This window comes from Phycodurus eques, chromosome 1 (assembly GCF_024500275.1).
Source record: "Phycodurus eques isolate BA_2022a chromosome 1, UOR_Pequ_1.1, whole genome shotgun sequence".
NCBI classification, from domain to species: domain Eukaryota; kingdom Metazoa; phylum Chordata; class Actinopteri; order Syngnathiformes; family Syngnathidae; genus Phycodurus; species Phycodurus eques.
This window is the reverse complement of record NC_084525.1, coordinates 7,972,117-7,992,644: the sequence shown is the minus strand read 5'-3', so window position 1 is coordinate 7,992,644 and position 20,528 is coordinate 7,972,117. Positions and strand designations below refer to the sequence as shown.

The window sequence follows — 20,528 nt, the reverse complement described above, 5'->3', positions numbered from 1 at the left end:
TACACTGTTTTGTGTTGTGACAGTTAAACTGTATTTAATAACCAATAAAAGAATGTCTGGAAGAATTTTGTTGTTTCATCATTTAATAGTAATTTATATCAAATTACAATTTGCTGAAGTTGAAATAAATTGGATGTAACCTTCTTAGAAAATGTTGGTAATTAGTATTTTTTGACCACAGTTATACTGATAACCTGGTAACCCATTTCTTGGTAGCTTTAACTCATTATTATGGGTAGTTTTCACCCCTTACTGGGTCAGAATCTTGACCTAACGTGCTGGGTCAAATCCTCAACCCAATGCACTGGATATAAGTAACCCAGCATTGCCCCAGTCCCTTTTGGACCCAGCACTGGATTAAACATTTCAGACAATTTAGGTTAATTTTAACCCAGCAGTTTTAAAAAGAGTGTGTGCTCCCAACCCATCCCTGCCTAATATCATGTGTCACTTCGGCTCAGTGTAGTGTACATAAAACTGAATTAGAGAATGGACGGGAACGTAATCATGGATGCACTTGCCACTTTGATTCATGTGTCATAGTGGCTCGGTGGCCTGAAGATTAAGGCAGTAAAATATTTTACCTTCACTATCTTTTTATTCTCGCAGGATTGGGTCATGCCTTTGAAGCCTGACACAGGGGAAGCCTGACAAATGCCAACTGGCATTACAAAGGGTTACCGTAATTTCTCATGTATAATGCACATTTTTTTGCCCAAACAATTGTCAAAGGTCAATAGTGCGCATTATAAATAGGTATAGGGGAAAATGAAAAAGCTTTCACACTTATAAATATATGCCGCCATCTAGAGGTTATGAGAAAGGTGTGCACTTTAATTCTAATATTACGCCACCTAGAGGTTATGAAAAAGGTGTAGCCTACACTTTCATTCCAATATAACAGGGGTACATATGACTGCATATACTGTATGTACAGTTGTGCTCATACATTTACGTATGCTGGCAGAATCTTTGAAATTATGATTTGTTTTTAATATGACTGAACAACAACCATCATTAATTTCTTTATGGTTATGTTTTGTTTAATGATAAAACTTTTCTGAATTGCTTGCCAGTTTAATTTGAATCCCATTAAAATAAAATTAAATGTGTTTTGTCTAGCCCTTCATGTTTTCTTTAAAGAATTGTACCCATCTTACAAATTCTGCCTGGGTAATCAAACATATGAGTGTAAATATGTGTTTTCTCATTTACTAAATAAAAGTAAGGCTGTGAATTTCAAAATAAGAGCAAGTAAATAAAAAAAGTATTGCATGTTCAAATAAAGTGCTTAACTTCAGAATATTTATTTGAAAATGTTTTGACCATATGCGTAGAAGCAAAATCATGCATTTTAAAAATGCATTATACATAGGTAGAAGGGTTTTCCAGAATTTTGAGGTCAACTTTGGGGTGCGCACTATAACTGGGTGCGCATTATACACGAGAAATTACGGTAAATTGCCAGACAGTTCCACGGCACTCTGCCCGTACAGATGTGTGTCAATAATCCATAATCCATATCAGTGTTCAAAGGGAGGCCACTGAACGCAAATTCAGTCTATCAGTGGAGCCACACTGCATTCATTCTTCCTTCTTATCCCTCCTTCTCCACCTGATTCTGTCTTTTCCCTCTTGTTTTTCTCCACTCCCCTCAATTTCCCCAATGACGACACCCACAAATGAATAATGATCATCGATGCAGGCCATCAGCAGCAGTTTAGAGGTATTTTTATGGGAGGCAGCAGGGGGAATTTTCACCGATCTTTCTTAGTTCCCAGAAGTGTCTTTTTCTCAACTGACTTACTGAGTGAAAAGACACCAGAGGGAGTCAAGATGAAAGGCACTTTGGAGAGAAGAAATCCACAGGCCTACGTTTTGTCCTACTGATTGCATTATTTTAGAGAAAAATCAGCTCTGAGCACAAGTAGGAGGAAGGAAATGATGGTGGCCATGGAAATGTATGAAGAAATATGAGGCTGTTTATTTGGTTTAGGTCGAGTTTAAACATGAGTCACTGATGGTGTAGTGGTGCACTCGCCTGACTTTGGTGCAGGCAGCGTGGGATCAGTTCCCACTCAGTGACGGTGTGAATGTGAATGTGAGTGCGAATAGTTGTATGTGTCCATATGTGCCCTGCGACTGACTGGCAACCAGTTCAGGGTGTAGTCCACCTTCTGCCCGAAGTCAGCTGGGATAGGCTCCAGCACACTGGGACCCTAACCAGGCAGGATAAGCGGTGTTGAAAATGGATGGATGGAGTTTAAACAGCTCCAAAGTATCCTCAGGAAAAGCAAAGGAGCATGAACAATACTTTGCAGTAGTTCATAGGGTGTCAACTACTTTTAATTGAGCCCTCATAAAACCTCATTCTAAACTGAAATGAATCACGGTTGCAATCATAAATTTCATGGTGGGATGAAATGTCATCTTCTACTGTATGTGAGAGCCCTCTTCTGGTGAGATGTGCAACGACCATAATAACGGTATTAGTGGATGCTGTGTCGAGTGGATTTTATTGCCTTTGTTTAATATTTTTCCCGTATGTGACAAGTGATTATCTAGTCTAATTATTATGATTATGTACGGACGTTTGTCTTTTGATCACAATACATTATAGAACTAATTAAAGTACATGAAGTGTTTCATGCCACGATGAGAATAGTGGAACACTAACTAAATCAGGAGCGGGTATTGTCTGCGTGCTCCTTGAGCAAGTTGTACACATAAACTTTGGCCCGTAGGTGCCGCTGTGTACTCACACTTTCAATTGTGTTGAGCCCAAAGGTGACCTAGGGTCACGCATGTCGCTTCTCTGGGATATAATGGCAGACGAGTCCAGTGTTTCCCAGCCGTTATTAAACCAAGGCACCCATTTTACATTGGAAAAATCTCACGGTACATCATCAAACAAAAATGTCCCAAAATTATTATTAGTAAAATAATGACGATCACCAATTGACTATAGTGTGAAATGTGGGCATATCTAATTGAACACGAAGCTGATGTACTCGCAGGAAGCCTTGACATATTCTGTTGTATGAATGGAAACAGGTTGTACCATCTGCCAAATAGAAGAACATTTAAATACTTTTTTTTTTAAATCAATCATTCAAGTCATTTACCAAACCAATAACAATAATAATTAAAATACATTTAATAGTTCTGGACAGGATTACTGGGTGGTTCTTGTGCAACTTTCTTGAGTGGCTTGCAATTGTGTCTTGTTTAAAATAAAAAATAAAAATAAAAATACATCCATCTAAATTTGTTATTCAAAAAACAGGGTTGCTACTGTCAAACCCAACAGCATCCAAACACACCACACATTCCAAAAATGGTTAATCAAAATGACACAAAAAGAATACAGACTTAAATACCTACGGAAGAGCTAATTATATGCTTGTGTAGATTATCAGGCACCCACGTCGATCGATTGTAGATTGATTGAGATGTCACATCAGGAAGCAGATGCATATATGACCATTACATCTACTGTATATACCATATAGTGTCTCACAACAAGTCATCCTACAAAATTGACATGGAGGACTTCATACTATTATTATTATTATTATTATTTGGTGTGTGTGCCTCAGGCATGAAAACACCCTCGACACAGCCAATTTGCAGCACTACCAATTCCATCAGAGCTCAAACATTGACATCGCGTTGAAGTCTTCGCCCTATTGTTGGTAAGTCCTATGAAATAGTAAAAGTACATACTTATTTGACAACAAATACTGCTCTCAGTTGCTTGTATACTGTTTATATAATAATTTATTCATAAAATATTCACACTTAGATCCCTGTATAGGTTTTTTTAATTTGCTATATATGTTGCTGATCACATTCACTTCTGTATGTACAGTAGAGAACAGAAGTCAATGTGGGGTCACACACTGCCATTGCTCATTCTCATTTGCCAGGTGTTGTAAATATGTATGTAGATATTTTAGAATTTGTATTCTTTGTGCTGCTGTTGACTTTGTTGTTGTAAAACCAGAATTTCCCAATATCATAGTCTATTATTGAATGATTTCAATCAACATATGTAAAGTCGCCAGTTCTTGGTGTCTTAAAATGATCCAATTACCTTGATTCTTCATTCAGTACAAACAAAAACAAAATCAAAATAATGCACAGTACAATGTGTTAGTCTCGAATAGCTGTAGATATGCTGCTTTGACAACACATCATTAGGCAGTGCTGTGATTTTCGAAACGTGGTTCCTCTTCAAACATTCCAGTAAACATTCCCACTCAGGCGGCTCATAAAAATAGCATCATAGCATTTTACACTGGACACATTTATGTTTTTATTTTTTTTAAATCATAGAGTAAATTCTCTTTGCTGCGATTGGCTGGTGACCAGTTCAGGGTGTACCCCGCCTCCTGCCCGTTGATAACTGGGATAGGCTCCGGCACTCCCGCGACCCGAGTGAGGATAAGAGGCTCAGAGTATGGATGGATGGATAAATTCCCTTTGATGGGAATAACATTTCAACTTGCCTTTGTCATAAAATTCCAAATAATTCATCTAGATATTTGCTTCCAGGCTAAGTGATTAGGCTCCAGATGTCTGTTTTTCTACCGTGGCCACAACAAACATTTTAAAATGAAAAAGTAGTATAATAAAATAAGTTATGTGAAATATTCCAAAGGGTACATGTACAGTTGACGTCACGGCAGTCTGACTTTCTTAGTTAAAAATACTGATAGCAACTGTGTTAAAACGGCTGAAAAGTGTTACCAAGCTAAACAAGTGACGTTATCCTCTAACCGTAAAGGGGCAGGGAACTTGGAACAGTTAAATCGTTTTGGCCAATAGCTTGCAAGCGTTGTGAATCGTAACCAGGTTGCATTCGAAATAATCCGAATTTTGATTACCTATAACGGCACCTGAACACGTGTCCTCTATTTGGGTCGCATTTTTTTCAATTGCACTGTAATTAAAGGCGTGAAATAAAATCTACAGGAAAAGAACTTGGATGTTAATTACCAAAGTGTTACGAGAATTGAAGGTTGTTCTTTAGGTTTTACGAGGGATCGTTGAACGCAGCAGTGAGGGAGGGTGGCACTGGGTATGCGTCTGATTCCTTCTCAGCTGGTTCACTTCATCCACTCACTGCTGCTGCTGTTGCTACGTGTGGGAAGGAAACACGGAGGTCCTGACTCCTCAGTATTTGAAAGTCCTCTTCGGCCGAGGTAGGCGAACGACCCCCATAAATGTTCTCACTTGTTACAATCAAACTGTGAGGCCTGAGCAAGACAGCGAGTTTGCCATGAAAGTTTAAACCACCACTGCTCTCTTAGCTAGCTACCAACAGCTCACTGACTTGTTGAAACCTGTTACTTTCCCCGAAGTTTACCCCTTGTGCATTCCAAATGGACTTCGAGGTTACTCGATGGTAATGCTAAACTGGGATACCTTCCATAAAATAAAGGTATTATTTTCTCAAACTAACCTTCGACGTTGAAACGGAATTCTTTAGCAGAACCTTTGAACGGAGGAACCCAGCCCTAAAACTAGCACGGTGCGTCTCATTTGATGACGTCATCTGATTGTGAAGTTCAAGTTTGCATTTTTAAAAAATGCGTCTGTTTGGTTCCTCTAGTATTGCCAATAAATTCCTCAGGAGTGTGTTAATTTTGTCCTGTGACGATTTCTCTGAATGCCAACAGATAAAATTAAGGCGAGTGGTTGTGTCTGGACCACTGAGTTTAAAATGTTGCTGAAATGTTTCTCCGGAGGAATCTGAGCCACCACACCCTTGTTGTGCTGTTCGCCTCCAGTTGAGCAGACCCTCGTGTTTCCCAGCGGCTTGTATCCGTGCCTCGGCATGTTTTTCAATGGAGGGGAGGGGGGGGGAAAGGCACCACACTATGTACTGCTATTTGAACCTGCTACAAGACAAGCCTCTAACCCGTTTAATCCCAGCATTTTCTCAGTTAAACATCCAAATTAGATGTCATTGGTAGCCCTTTCAAGTAATCAAGTACTGTTTACAATCACTATTGTGACCGGTGGGTTGAAATGGTGAAAATGGCAAGACACGCACATCCATATGCCAGGTGAATCTAATCTAGCTGCACACTCCATTGAGATCTTCCAATAAACATTTGGACGATGTTTGTGAAGAATAGGTGCCAGGGTACTTAGTGGTGCTAGAAAGTGATTGACTACTGCTGACTTGAACTGAGAAACTGTGTTAGGGGTTGCACGGAACCTGTGGGTGAGGTATGGATAACCCTGACCCCCAAATAGTTGTACACAGAAGCTCACAAGATGTAGTAGCAACTTCTGCGACTGGGAACCAAACATTATGGCTACTCAAGCAAACAGCGGCTGAAGCAGCAGCTTGAAGCGAGCGACTTTTACTTTTAAATCTGACGTATGGGTTAATTTTGGATTCCCCTGTAAATCCGGAACACAGAACTGGACAAAAGACACTCCAACCACAATACGCAATTCCAACACAACAACGCGCCAGAAGTAGCCGTCCCGGAACTCTAACACAGTTAAGACAGTTTTGGAGTCATTGAAGTCGACAGAAAGAGCGACTGACCCTACGTACGTAAATATCACTTGTCATTTCAGTTGCAGTTTCAAAGGTGTGTGTGTGTGTGTGTGTGTGTGTGTGAAAGGTTCCAATGCGAAAGTTACAAAGTAAAATGATGAATGTATTGTGATAGGATCATATAATTCAAGAGAATGCAAATTTACAAACCCCAATTCCAACGAAGTTGGGACCTTGTATAAAAGGTAAATAAAAACAGAATACAATGATTTTAAAATAACTTTCAACCTATATTCAATTGAATACAGAGCAAAGAAAAGATAATTCATGTTCAAACTGATAAACTTTCATGGATGTTCCTTTTTACCCAAACATGACACTCGCTTGTTTCCAGTTAACCTGTTCACCTGTGGAATGTTCCAGATTGTTTTCCGAACATTCCTCAACTTTCCCAGTCCTTTGTTGCCTGTGTCCCAGATTTTTGGGAACATGTTGCAGGCATCAAATTCATAACGAGTATTTGCACACACCAAAAAACAACAGTTTATCATTTTGAACATTAAATATATTGTCTTTCTTTGTAGTGTATTCAATTGAATGTAGGATTTCCATTGTGTTCTGTTTTTATTTACGAATTGGGGTTTGTAATCCCTGAGCTGCATGGAACAGCTGATTAACTACAGTAAGATCCCATTTTGAGTGAATAAGAGTTGTAACACCAAAGACAATATAACACATACTGTAAATATGTTGCTTACAACAAACAGAAGTCTTCAAGCAAAAATGTGGCTCTTTGTTAAGGCAGCCATTCACTGAGCAACATGTCGGGTCCTGGCTCACTGCCTGCTGGATACCCAGCTATTGACAATGTTATTCTGGCAGTATGATGTGAGGTCTTCTCATGTTAATGAGGGAATATTATGCGCCCGTATAATCTGAATCACCAAAACAAAACTTCAGGAAGTCCAGTACGGGCTTCTTGGGGTTGTGTTTGGTGCTTATCAGAGGAGGTTTCCTCGCATAGTGCCCTAGGAGCTGATGTCTTACTAGTCTCAAGAAATTTCCATTCACTGCATTCTAGTGTTGTAACACTCGAGGCCACATTTTGAAGGTTTTCGTCTTGTCTCGGACTTTACTCCCAAAAGTCTTTGTCTTATCTCGGTCTCCGACTGGCTGGACTCGGGATTTTCCATCAAGACCAGCACTCAGCTCTGTTCTTGAACTTCAATTGTGTGATAATGAGAAGCACTTGGTAGAACAACAAATACCATTGATTCATGTGATGAACCCTCCACATCCCTGGTAATAACTGCAACCTTTGTGATGTTGTGACCGAGGGACCACCCACCCCCCATGTTGCTGGCATTAAAAGAGTTGCAGACAGTGTTTTTGGTTGTCAAATATATTCAAAAGGAAATTTAAAGGTGCCATATTTTACTAAACATGTTTTTCTAGTATTTGGGATGTAATAGTGGCTCTATTTTATTGGCTTCTTCAATAAACGTGAAATATTAATTTAAATAGTCCACGCATTCCTGAGTTCCAGACGTTTATCTTCCGAGAGGCCTGAAATCAGGTCATTCGAATTTCTCCATCTTATCTACGTCACTAGAGATCTCTGCCTACCTCTCCGCTCCCGAGCCAGCACTTTCAACATAACACGTGCTCTCATATGTGGGTCTTCTACACGGAGGTGACCAATCAGAGGAAAGGGGCCAGTCTTAGCCAAATATGGTCAAAATGGATACAAAACTGGGTCAAACCGAACTAGATGTCAGAGCGGCCTTTTGTGGACACCCGTGTGACAAAAAAAAAAAAGGTATTTTTCTTAAATGAAATTGCCACTTTTATACTGAGTCCATGGTAGAGAGTCACTCTGTGGAGGTCTCAATTCCCAAAATATTGGACCTTTAAATTATAGAGAAAATGCTCTTCAACTGTTCACCCTTGTCATGGTTTTTAAAATTGATTTGTCTTAGTCTTGGGGAAGTCTTGGTCTGGAATAGTGTGGTCATGAGCACAACACTACTGCATTCTCCGAGCTCTACTGTCCTACTGAAAACTTGACATGGCTTTGAAGCGCTGTATTCACTCACTGCTTCTATTAGTGTGATGTGTTTAGAAAAATGTCAGTCATCTGGATGAGTAAAATCCAGTGTTTCCTGTTTGAATGTCTGTACTAAAAAACAAATTTGCGTAATAAAGTAATTTCCGTTGATTTACATTTGCAAGCAACAAGTTTACTTGGCAAGTTTGAGAGGAAAGCAGTCGATACAGATGGTGGTTACACCATTCAGGGTTCATGCTTATGCGGTGCTTGTTTTTTGTGCTTCACATGCAAGTAGAATATAAATATAACACTTTTTAGAGTAATAATTCGTCATTACTGATATTTTTACCTCAAACTACGTTTTTTTTTTAGCAGTACTGCCACATTTAACTTAAAATGTAGGCTGGTGGTGTCTCAGTATGACCACTAGTGGGCACAATGTATATGGAGTGCATATAGTGGATAATAGATGAAGAAATAACTGACGTAAAAAGAACAAAGTTCGGTGGATATAAACGAATATTTTGTATTTTTTTGTATTTTACTTCAAAATGAAGTGATTAAAAAGAAATGACTGCTTCCTGAGAGTACCTCAAGTAATAGAATAAAGCAAAGACAGGATAACTTGATACTTTATCACACTAACGTCTCCCTCCCAGCCATGACTTCATGACAGGCGCTCAATTCAGCAAAACCTGCGGCTTGCCGGGTGGCGGTTACCACCATTGCCACCAAAGCAGAGTTTATCTATTTTGCAGGGCATAATTTGCAGTTGGGCTAATGTGTTATGTGTCCTTAAAATAGCGGTGCATAGTATCAAGCATAAGAGTATAGACTGACAGTATAGATACCGATAGTGTTATCGGTATGAGTACATCCTTCGTAACAGTCTCACAAATATTCATTACACATCTTAGCCAGTCGTGTCCATGCTCAGCAGTGCAACACAGGAATTGATTTGACCCCCTATCAAACACCAACACTCTACCAGACGGGCTTCACATAAATCTAGGGGGGTTACTATCAAATATATTTAGATCTATTATTCTATCGATTATCCCATGAATTAGTCGAATAATCTGGTAAAACTATTTTTCATTCAATTTAATTGCAAAATCCACTTTCCTGATTACCGGCATTTACAGTATATAACCTATTATTGTTGATCTGGTATTGTTTATTGATTAAACATTAAACCAAATGAACAACGATTAGATAAAATCACACAAGGGAGTGACGAAATACTCAACCTTTTTTGAAACTTCGGTACTGATTAATGCGAAGGGCTATTAGTTTCATATACACTTCTGCTGCGTCAGGTACAAGTACGTCACTTACAGGTTATTCATACTACAGCTGCAAATAACGTTTATTTTTGTCGTAGATTATTTTTCTATGAATTGTGATCCAGTGACTGGTTTACTCCGTAATGTCAGAAAAAAAGTAAAAATGTTGATCATTTTCTAAAGTAAAAGCAGATTTTGCAAATGTCTTATTTTGATTAAGCACAAAAGATAATCAGTCTGGTTTCATGAATAACTATAAAAATCAGGCAATATTTACTGTTCAGAGGCTGAAATTAGGATTTGGACATTTTGAAGTTGAACAATAGCTTTAAGCGATTAATCGATTATCAACATAGTTGTTGATTAATTCAGTAATCAATTTCTTAGTTGCTATACACCTGCATAAATCACTGTACGGTATGTGCAACACGGTAGAACTCTCTCTCTAAATCCCAATTCCTTATTCGTGTTGACAGTAACGAATGACTTCCAGTCAGAATGGAATCATTACTCCTTGTACGATTCCAAAATAAAATAGTCTTTTCTCACTCCAGAAAAGTTTTTCTTTCTCGTTTGAAATGGCTGCCTCCTTTCTAGCTAGCTGTCTGGCTAGCTGCCAAGCTCTCGTCATATGCTACCTTCTATTGGATCAACCGTCATCCTGCTGCGATCGCCTTTCCTTCCAGCGATGGAAGCGATTCCGCTGGTATCGTCGTCTGTTTTTGTCATCCCCACTGTGGCCACCAAGGCCAACTGCACACATGCATAGAAACCATCCATCCATTTTCTGAGCCGCTTCTCCTCACTGGGGGTCGCGGGCGTGCTGGAGCCAATCCGAGCTGTCATCGGGCAGGAGGCAGGGTACACCCTGAACTGGTTGCCAGCCAATCGCAGGGCACATAGAAACAAACAACCATTCGCACTCACAGTCACACCTATGGGCAATTTAGAGTCTCCAATTAATGCATGTTTTTGGGATGTGGGAGGAAACCGGAGTGCCCGGAGAAAACCCACGCAGGAACGGGGAGAACATGCAAACTCCACACAGGGGATTGAACCCGGGTCCTCAGAACTGTGAGGCTGACGCTCTAACCAGTCGTCCACCGTGCCGCCTGCATAGAAACCATGCGCAGTAATTCAAAATGGTTCAGCCATAAACACAGGCTAAAAAATTATTTTATTTTTTTAAATGTGCTGTGGCAGCACTAGCAGCTCTTTTCAGAATATTGTATGATATTCTAAGATTTGTTCTGATTAGAGTCCAAAAGTTCTGATTCGTTGATCAGTTTTCCACGCCCACTCGAATCACAATTCGAGTCGCCACTAATTAGTGCATAGCACGACCTATTTCTGTCTCTGCTGTTTCCCTGTCCCACTGTATGGATGGGAATGAACTCCAGAAAAATGCCAGCTTACATTTGAATGTTATTGCAGCAGTACATTATTTCTAACAGATGCCAATTAGCTTCCTCCCAGAACCACGCCATCACATTGAATGTACTGTGTTAATATTTTTAACACGTAATAGAAATCAAAGACAAACCTAGGCTTTTTCATCGCATTTGTTTGACCCCTCAGTGGTTCTGAGTTTTGGTTTACCTGTGATGAATTGGGCCGAGTAGTCTCAGAGGCTCTGTTCCATTTGGGCTCCAGCCAAGTTCTCTGACTTTAGATTCTGGTCTGCCCCAGATCCTGAACATCTAGTGCTGCTCTTGTTTGTTTGAATTGATGCCTAAATGTTTGTCTGACTTCAATTTCAGGTGTAATTTAAGAATCACCATGGGGTGTGGTATGCTTGTGAGTTGTGGCATAACTGTTCTAATTAGATTTTCTTTTTGAATCATTTTCAGTTTTACATTTAGTTGATTCCTCGAAACACCAGAGCAAGGTTCTCTAATTTGATGTGATTATCATAGTCACTTTTTGATAACTGTTCAATTTACCATTTAGCTGACATGAATTCGGACTGACCAAAAAAAGCTAAAGTATTACAACTTTATTGTTGCATTTTGCAAATTGAACAGATTTAGTAATCATTGCAATCCTTAGTGTGGCCATGAACTATAATTCCTCACTTCTGGTCATGGAGGAATATTCCTGCTGAGTGCTGATGTTCGTGTAAAGCACAGTATGTTATCAGCCATGAAGTTACGTCACAATTACTTGTCACCTTGTGAACCAGGAGAAATAGAGGGGATGTTTTGGCGTTGTTTACAAGTGACGGGTGTGTGTTAAAATGGGTTCGCCATTCCTCATAGTTTGACATCTCACATTTGAACACAGTCATTTGGCGTTGTTTACAAGTGACGGGTGTGTGTTAAAATGGGTTCGCCATTCCTCATAGTTTGACATCTCACATTTGAACACAGTCAAACAGGGACGCGTGAGCAGTCAGTGACCCATTATTAATCCTAGAGGAACGCAGTTTTTTTGCTTTCACCACTCCGCTGTTAACGCTTCTTATTCATTTTTTTCGCTCTGCAAGTTGTGAGGACATAAAGTGTTTTGGTCAGATGCAGAATAGCATTATGTATCCTCTCTCATTCTCGTTCAGTAACTTTTAAGACTCACAGAATATTGTGTTCTGTGACATATACAGGCACTGAACCTACCAAAAGAAAGAGTAGACTCTTCTTTCACCACCAAAAGTTTGTTTCCAGCTTTTTCCGTTCCTTAATATTCAGCAGTAGAGCATGGGCTGGTTTCACCCCAAAAAAAGACTGAAAAAGACAGTCAAGCAGGACAGTGACGGTAATATTTTTTGCTTTTGTGGCACCAAACTGTAAAACAACAAAAACAAGACAATGAACTTGGCAAAATTATTTATTTACAGAAACGCGTGGTGAGCAAAGCTGGCTTGCGTGTGGCTTTTTAACTTGATGTTGGCCATTCAGTCCATGGACTGTGTCATCTTTCCTCACGATCGTAACACACATTTTCTACTACCTACTGTGACACATACTGTTTATACCATACAAGTGTCAGTTACCTAAACCTGTCCGACTTCCTGCGTGACAAACTGAGATTCACCCTCTAATGCTGATCTCAAATCCAAATTGATCCAACGCTGCCATTTACTGACAACTGTTCGTTATTCCAGTTATGTTTTATCTTAAATTTCACAGACAAGCTGGGCGAGACCCTTTTCCCACTTTTTACCCATTGGGGGAAAAAAATTACTTGAGGAACATATTTGTCGGTGGCGGTAAACGGTCGGATTCCAGTTGACTAGCGGGTGAACGAGTTGTCATTTCAACAATCATCAGCAGCAATGCTTTGCAAGGACTTTGTGTGATATAAACAATTGTTCCATGCTACCTATAACTTGGTGTACTGTACAAGAATGGTATTATCAGGGAGGGAGTGAAAATAAAGACGTGTGTGTGTGTGAGTGTGCGCGCGCTGCATGTGATCATTACAGGAACTTTGCACTTTAACATGTCGTCAGAGGCACATTATGCAAGATGTGATTTATCTTGAAACGTGTCCCGTGACCGTCTCTTGTGGGTCAGCACTGTGTGTTTAGCTATTTTAACAGAACATAGGGACATCTCAATCCAACTTTTCACTTCCGATCTGATACCGATATTGCAGCTTTGAATTTTGGCCGATATAAATATCGGTCCGATCCGATAGCAGCAATAATCATACATACATATTTTGTAGTATGGAATGTTAGAAAAGGTTTGAACTGATATTACTCAAACGGAGATCAATAATCAGCAACAGGGGTATGAGGAAAAACTGACCTATTGATTACTTTAAAAATAATGTAGAGCAATTCAATAAAATAAAAATTATATTACGAAATCCTGAATAACTTCAATAAAACCAATAACAAAAATATATATTTAAATTGCAACATAACCACTGCTGAACGTAAACATAAGCATATTATACATTTGAATAGATTGAATAAAAAATACATTTTAAAACCATGAAAAATAGTCTTAAGTAAATGCAAATTATACTTTTAAAGGGCAAAATAAAGTATATGGTGGGAAGATTTTTCTCCACATGTGCAGCAATACACTTTTGAAATGATTGATGCAACTGGGGTTTAGTTTTATTGACAATCTCTGTTCGTGCCGTGCACATCTTTGCCTTTGAAGGGCACGCAATGAGATGCACACTTGCAGTAGCAAAGAAAGTAGAAATCACGATCCAATATTATTATAACTCGTTCAAATTTGAAGAATATATGCCAATGGGTATTGTTATATTGGCTGTTTGTATGTGTTTATGCAATGTTTGTGTACCAGTATTCATTATTTTGAGAGATATAAGTGCCGCAAGTTCAATGCTAATTTCTGTTAGCTGGTCAATGGTCAAATTTTAATTCATTGTATGTTAGCTTTGAGCTAGCGATTTTTGTGAACAAAAACAAATAAACTAAGGCTGTGATGTATTTGAACATTCAGTAGGTGTAATTCTTTTACGCGTTTAGTTTTACAGTGAACTTAAACTGAAGTTTCAATAAAAGGTTTTAAGCAAGCAACATTCACTCTTACTCCTTGCTACTATTTTAGCACCTGAGCAACCTGTTGTTGTGATCGCGTGGGCTCTGCATGCCGTCTGGGCACTGCTGGGATAGAAGTGCTCGAGCAGATCATGGAATATACTGCTTGTATAAGAGTGTTTTTTTTTTTTTTGGTTTTTTTTTTGCTGACATCGAACAGTCATCTGTTTCATCAAGTCTAAATGTATGTCTGGATGTATTTTATCAAGGTTACACATACTAGACAAACAATGCCCATTGAAGTAATGCAGGAAATAAGAATGCACAAACCTTTAATTCTTTACATTCTGTTATTGCAATATGTTTTTATAAAATACAATACTGCCAAGTGAAATTTTTCTTATTTAAAAAAAAAACATTTTTTTTTTCTTTTTTTGGGGCGCAGGAACGCAAGTAATGGCATTTCCACTGATTGTGGGGGAAGATGGTTTAGGATTATTTTGAGTTATGAGTGTGGTTGGAATAAATTGTAATTCAAGCCACCACTGTACTTGCAATGGCTGAATATCTCACTGAGGTTTTAAGCGCCACTATTTACGATGTTGTTTTCAAGCGATGAGCGTTCTTGAAGGCTTTTCCACTGCTTTGCCTATGTAAGTATATTAATTAAAAATGAAAAATAACCCATATTTCTTTGCACAAGAAAATATATTCTAAAGCTTCCAGTTCTTGGAATTCCAGTTCCAAGAACTTGAATTCCTAGTAACCCCCCAAATAAAGACAGAAAATAATTTCTAGACTAGACACCTTTTAAATAGTTGACAAACAGAAGAGAATGGAGATTGTCAGACTTTGCAGATAAAGTATGCTGACAGATGTTAGACACACTACAGTACTACTAACAGTGCTCCAGGTATTAGATTGCGTCAAAATTGGAAAGTCCCGAAAGCACTTTTTTAAAAAGTCCCTTTGCTTTTATGGACATGACCTCAAACAGGTTTGTTATATCAGATGTTGTTTATTGCATTCTGTGGTCGCACCAATGACTTGATTCTCATATTTATGTAAACAGTTTTCAGGTCATTTGGCATTGCTATTCAATGTAACAAAAACACAGTCCATTTAAAAGCACAAAAATTAAACATGATTTAGACGGGAAGTAATTAAAGGAGTCGTGGAAGCTGGCGTAACAGTAGTACAGTATTTTCATAACTCAATATTCGTATCTCAAATCTTTCCCCATTGAAATAAATGAGAGTGCTGTTCCCCCCCCCCCCCAAAACAAAAATCCAAAATTTTTTTAATAAGGAAAATAGCACTCTATAATACTGAACTTTATAAAAACATTGTAATAGTATAAATAGAATATCAAGAATTAAGCAGTTTTTGTCATGCTGTTGCTTCGGGTGTGTCTGCCTTGGCCACCCACTAGTGATTCTAGGCATTTCCGACCTCTTTGCAGCAGCCACTCATATTGCAGCAGTGCATGTCCTGGCAAGAACTGAGATTCATAGTAATGTCTCAACTCTTCTCTGAGCTCATCAGTATGGCACTAATATTACTCATTCGATGCAGAGGATGAAGAGTATATGACTGAGTACTGTTATATCTGCCTACATGTTGTTGCTGAACTATTTGTTTTCAATCAGTTGGTTGAAGGGTATAAGCACCACAACAGAAATGCTAATTAGCATTAAGCTAGCGGTGCCTTTCTTTAGGCAGTGTTTTGGCTGTTTTCAAAACACAGTGTAATTCTTTTATGTTTAGTTTGAGAGAAAACTTTAGCTGTGTGTGTTAAACAGCTTGATGGCTCTTTTTGAATTATTGTTCACCATCTGCCAAACTGGTGCTTATTGCGAAGTGAGTTGGGTTTACTGGCACCATACAGCGCTCTTATCTCCAATTTCTGCTCGCAAGTCAAAGCAAAAAAAACATCCAGATCCAGATGACAGCTTCTATCTTAAACTCATAAATTGGGTCACTCATATCTCAAGGCACCACATACAGTGCTCTTACCGCCAATTTCTGCTCGCAAGTCAAAGCAAAAAAACATCTGGATCCAGATGACAGCTTGTATCTTACTCATAAGTTGGGTCACTCATGTCTCAAGGCACCACTGTAATGTGAAATAATAATTGAAACATTGCTCAGCGGCTAATGAGCACTACAAAATTAATCAGTCCCTGTCATAAATGCTTTCCAAACAGGAAACTGCTTCTCAGCCACATGGAACTGATTTTTTTGTGGGCAAAAAGTAGTTGATGCAGAATGACCATCTGCAAGATGGAGACCACGTTTCAGTCACATTCTGGGCAACAAATCTGCTTGACTTGATTGAAAAATAAATAAAACTGAACAAAACATTTTTAACAGAGAATTGTCGTTATGCACACCTAAGACTGAGCGACACCGAGTAAAGGCACTTGTGGGATATTGACAGTGCCTAACATCCTCCTGTTCCTTTCCCACCCACGACTTTTCCACAGAGGCAACCCCGCATGGGACACAACCCGGGAAAAGGGAGGAGGGTGTGCCTCTCCCACTGACTATTTTCAGGACTCTACTTTGGTGTCTGTCCGTGTGTTGTAGCTCCACTAAGCCAAAGTTTGTTGCATTTTCAGATGGCAGCCATCAGGAAGAAGTTGGTCATCGTTGGAGATGGCGCATGTGGGAAGACCTGTCTGCTCATCGTCTTCAGTAAGGACCAGTTCCCAGAGGTCTACGTCCCCACTGTGTTTGAGAACTACATCGCTGACATTGAAGTGGATGGCAAACAGGTACATGTCCCTCAATGGCAATAATGCTTGAACTACGTGCACTCTATGCAGATGGGAATAAATGCCTCATATAAGCAAGAGCTTGGGACTTTTCTTTGCAATTCTGCTGCTGAACTCCAGTCAATAACAGGAAATGGATCAGTACCACCTTCCTGTCCAGGGATGGAAATCCCCATCCCCCACCCTTTGTACCAAATGACTAATGTCCTATTTCCTGTTCCTGCTTCCTGCTCCTCAAAATCAGGCATCAGTCCATTGGGAGTTGGATGTAAATTAAGTTTGAAAGTACTCACATTGAAAGTACTGTGTCACTGTTTACACGACAGCTGACTCCACTGTGATGTCATTACTAAAATTTTGGTTTTATCCTGCACTGTGGTGAACCACATAGGAGAGACATCTAGTGGGCGAAGTATTGAAAAGCACAAGGCACTTGAGGAACCATATTTAGAAATTTCCCTCACAAAAAGCCTTGTTTGTTAAATTAAACTTAAATTGGAATCCGCCTTTAACAACAAATGAGACAAATGTGCAGCAAGACCAATTTCATGGTCAAAATGGTCCTTACTGTAGGGATGTCCAAACCTTTTCCAATGAGGCCCCTATACAGAAAAATGGAGGATGGGAACCAATTCACCTTGCATTTATGAAACATGCTAAAACCAATTTAAAATGCTCTATGGATCACAAGCATTTACTACATGTTGAATAAAAAAAGAATAGTACATTCTCAGCATGGTGAGAAAGCAAAAAGCGACGTGTATCCATGGAAATGGATTTGCAATTAAAATGCATGGGAAAAACATTAATTTACCATTTTAAAAATTGTGACAATTTTATGGGGCAGGACAGTAATGATTGCTTAGCACATCTGCCTCACTGTTCTGAGGACCCGGGTTCAAATCCAGCCTCGTCTGTGTGGAGTTTGCATGTTCTCCCTGTACCTACGTGGGTTTTCTCCGGGTACTCCGGTTTCCTCACACATCTCAAAAGCATGCATGGTAGGTTCATTGACGACTCTAAATTGCCCGTAAGTGTGAGTGTGAATGATTTGCCTTGCGATTGGCTGGTTCAGGGGTGTACCCCACCTCTTGCCCGAAGTAACCTGGGATAGCCTCCAGCACCCCCGTGACCCTAGTGAGGATAAGCGGTGTGGAAAATGGATGGATGATGACAATTTTCTTTTAAACCTTTGTTTACAATTTTTGTTTGTTTTATATATATATATATATATATATATATATATAATAATAATAATATAACATCCAACTTTTGTTAGATTTTCATTTTTGGATTTAAAAAAAAAAAAAGGTATCTACAATTTTTTTCATACATTTCAAAAAGTATTATAACAAACTTTCGTTTATTTTACTTTTGAATTAAAAAAAATTATTAATTTGTACTAGAAAATGCAATGTTTGTACAACAGAAAAAAAAGCCCCCAGGCCTGACTTTGGACACCCCTGCCTTAGTAGAATTTAATGTAGACAACACAAAATGTTGTACCGAATGACGTTTATCATTATTAGTACTGCTAAAAATAAGTGGCAGGCAGTCGGCCAAGCGCCTCCTTGTTTGACGCAGACTGACCTCCTTTTTGTCATCGACCTGGCAGGTGGAACTCGCACTGTGGGACACGGCAGGTCAGGAGGACTACGACAGATTGAGACCCCTCTCCTACCCCGACACCGATGTAATCCTCATGTGTTTCTCTATAGACAGCCCCGACAGTCTTGGTAAGTCAAACTGCACTTGCCAAATCTCCGAGAGAATGTTAAGCTGAAAGGGGTTGCTCTGTCTGCATGATGAGATTCGGCAATATTTGTTGTTTGTGGTTGTGATACTTTACTCATCCCAGGTTCCCTTCTTGTTTAACAGTAAATGCATTTCACCCCTTGAATCTTATAAAAACACTTTTTTTTGTAGAATGTTGAGTGAGAAGCATATCGGGCGTGTAAGTTTCCCACGCCGTGGTGGTATTCCTTCTCTCCACACATTAGCAGAGGGCCAGTGACCTCTCCGTTTATATCTGCGCAGACTGAGTAAACGCCAACGTTTTTCCTTTTAAGGGAAAAAAAAAAAAGCTGCAATACTGTCCTGTACCTTAGCCCAGCAGTCTTCAACTTTTTTTTTGCACCACCAACCTGTTTCACATAAAGCAGTAGTTGGATGGACTGGTTTAAGCTCTTTATACGAGCGTGAGTTCTTGGTAGCAAACAACTTTAAAACAAGCAGGAATGAACAATCCCCCCCCCCCAAAAAAAAAGCAGGATTCAAGTTATTTATTGCCACTCCAATTTCCTTTCAAACTAACACAAAACAAATTACACATTTTATTTTTAAACCCACCACACAGCTTTGCCTTAGGAACGTCTATCTAAATGCTAACAATGCAAAACTCAATAGACATGGTGTTCTAACCCTTCATGTAACGGACAATTGAACATGAAGCAACACAGACAGACAACATAGCAATAGTAGTCGTATATTCTTTCTCTGCAGAAAACTATTACTGAAGCTTACCGAGTCATTCAGTTGGTACTCTCCGTGTCTGTATTATACTGCCCACTAGTGGCCGAGGCTCACACACCAGCACAATGTTGGACTTGAACAGATTAATAGTTTCATTCATTTCAATATGGAAAGATGTTTTGAGTTATGAATGTGGTCACAAAACTCTTAAGGCATGTATTTTACTTTTCCATTTCATAGAGAACATTCCGGAGAAATGGACACCTGAAGTGAAGCACTTTTGTCCCAATGTCCCCATCATCCTGGTGGGCAATAAGAAGGACCTCAGGAATGACGAGAACACGCGCAGAGAGCTGGCTAAGATGAAACAGGTGCGGCCCCATATACGCAAACCGCCGTCACCATTAAATTCTAACATTCGTCACGTTTAACCGCGCAGGAGCCGGTCAAGTCTGACGAAGGCAGGGACATGGCCAACCGCATCAGTGCCTTCGGTTACCTGGAGTGCTCGGCCAAGACCAAGGACGGCGTCCGGGAGGTGTTCGAGATGGCCACCCGTGCCGCTCTGCAGGTCCGCAAGCGTAAAAAGAGGAGCGGCTGCCAGCTCCTGTGAAGGGACAGCTCGCATGCCAAATGGGCCAACACCTGAGGATGGGCTCCCGGAGATGGCGAAAAAAAAAAAAAAACCTGGAGAAACCTTACATCAGTGGTTTCCGTGGACCACGCAGTTATGCCACTGGTGAAATGAGACTGACTCGTCTGTAACAGCAAAACAGATCAGCCTTTGTAGGACTTTTCCTCTGCGTCTCACACTTTGTTTTGTCCCACTTCTGTTCATGCCAAGGACCTACATCTCCTCCTGTTTGTATTTGTGCATTTGCTTTAAAAATATATTACAGTTGCCTCTGCAATGAGTGCTGATACTTTGCTTTGTTTCGAATTAGTGTTAAACTCCTCCTTTCAC

At 39.6% G+C, this 20,528-nt stretch overlaps 1 protein-coding gene across 1 annotated transcript; it reads left to right on the top strand.

Annotated features, from left to right (window-relative positions):
* Positions 1 to 5,090: 5,090 nt before the first annotated feature.
* Positions 5,091 to 20,260, top strand: LOC133401908 (rho-related GTP-binding protein RhoA-D-like). The gene is made up of 5 exons (XM_061675443.1): positions 5,091 to 5,207; positions 16,937 to 17,092; positions 18,708 to 18,828; positions 19,805 to 19,935; positions 20,004 to 20,260. Exons 2-5 carry the CDS (start codon positions 16,937 to 16,939, stop codon positions 20,175 to 20,177), a joined length of 582 nt encoding a protein of 193 aa, XP_061531427.1. The 5' UTR covers positions 5,091 to 5,207; the 3' UTR covers positions 20,178 to 20,260.
* Positions 20,261 to 20,528: the final 268 nt, after the last annotated feature.

Coding starts and splice junctions, on each gene's coding strand:
- LOC133401908 (XM_061675443.1), top strand. CDS start 16,937: ATGGCAGCCATCAGGAAGAAGTTGGTCATCGTTGGAGATGGCGCATGT. Junction 17,093..18,707: donor TTGAAGTGGATGGCAAACAG/GTACATGTCCCT, acceptor TCGACCTGGCAG/GTGGAACTCGCACTGTGGGA. Junction 19,936..20,003: donor AGCTGGCTAAGATGAAACAG/GTGCGGCCCCAT, acceptor TTAACCGCGCAG/GAGCCGGTCAAGTCTGACGA.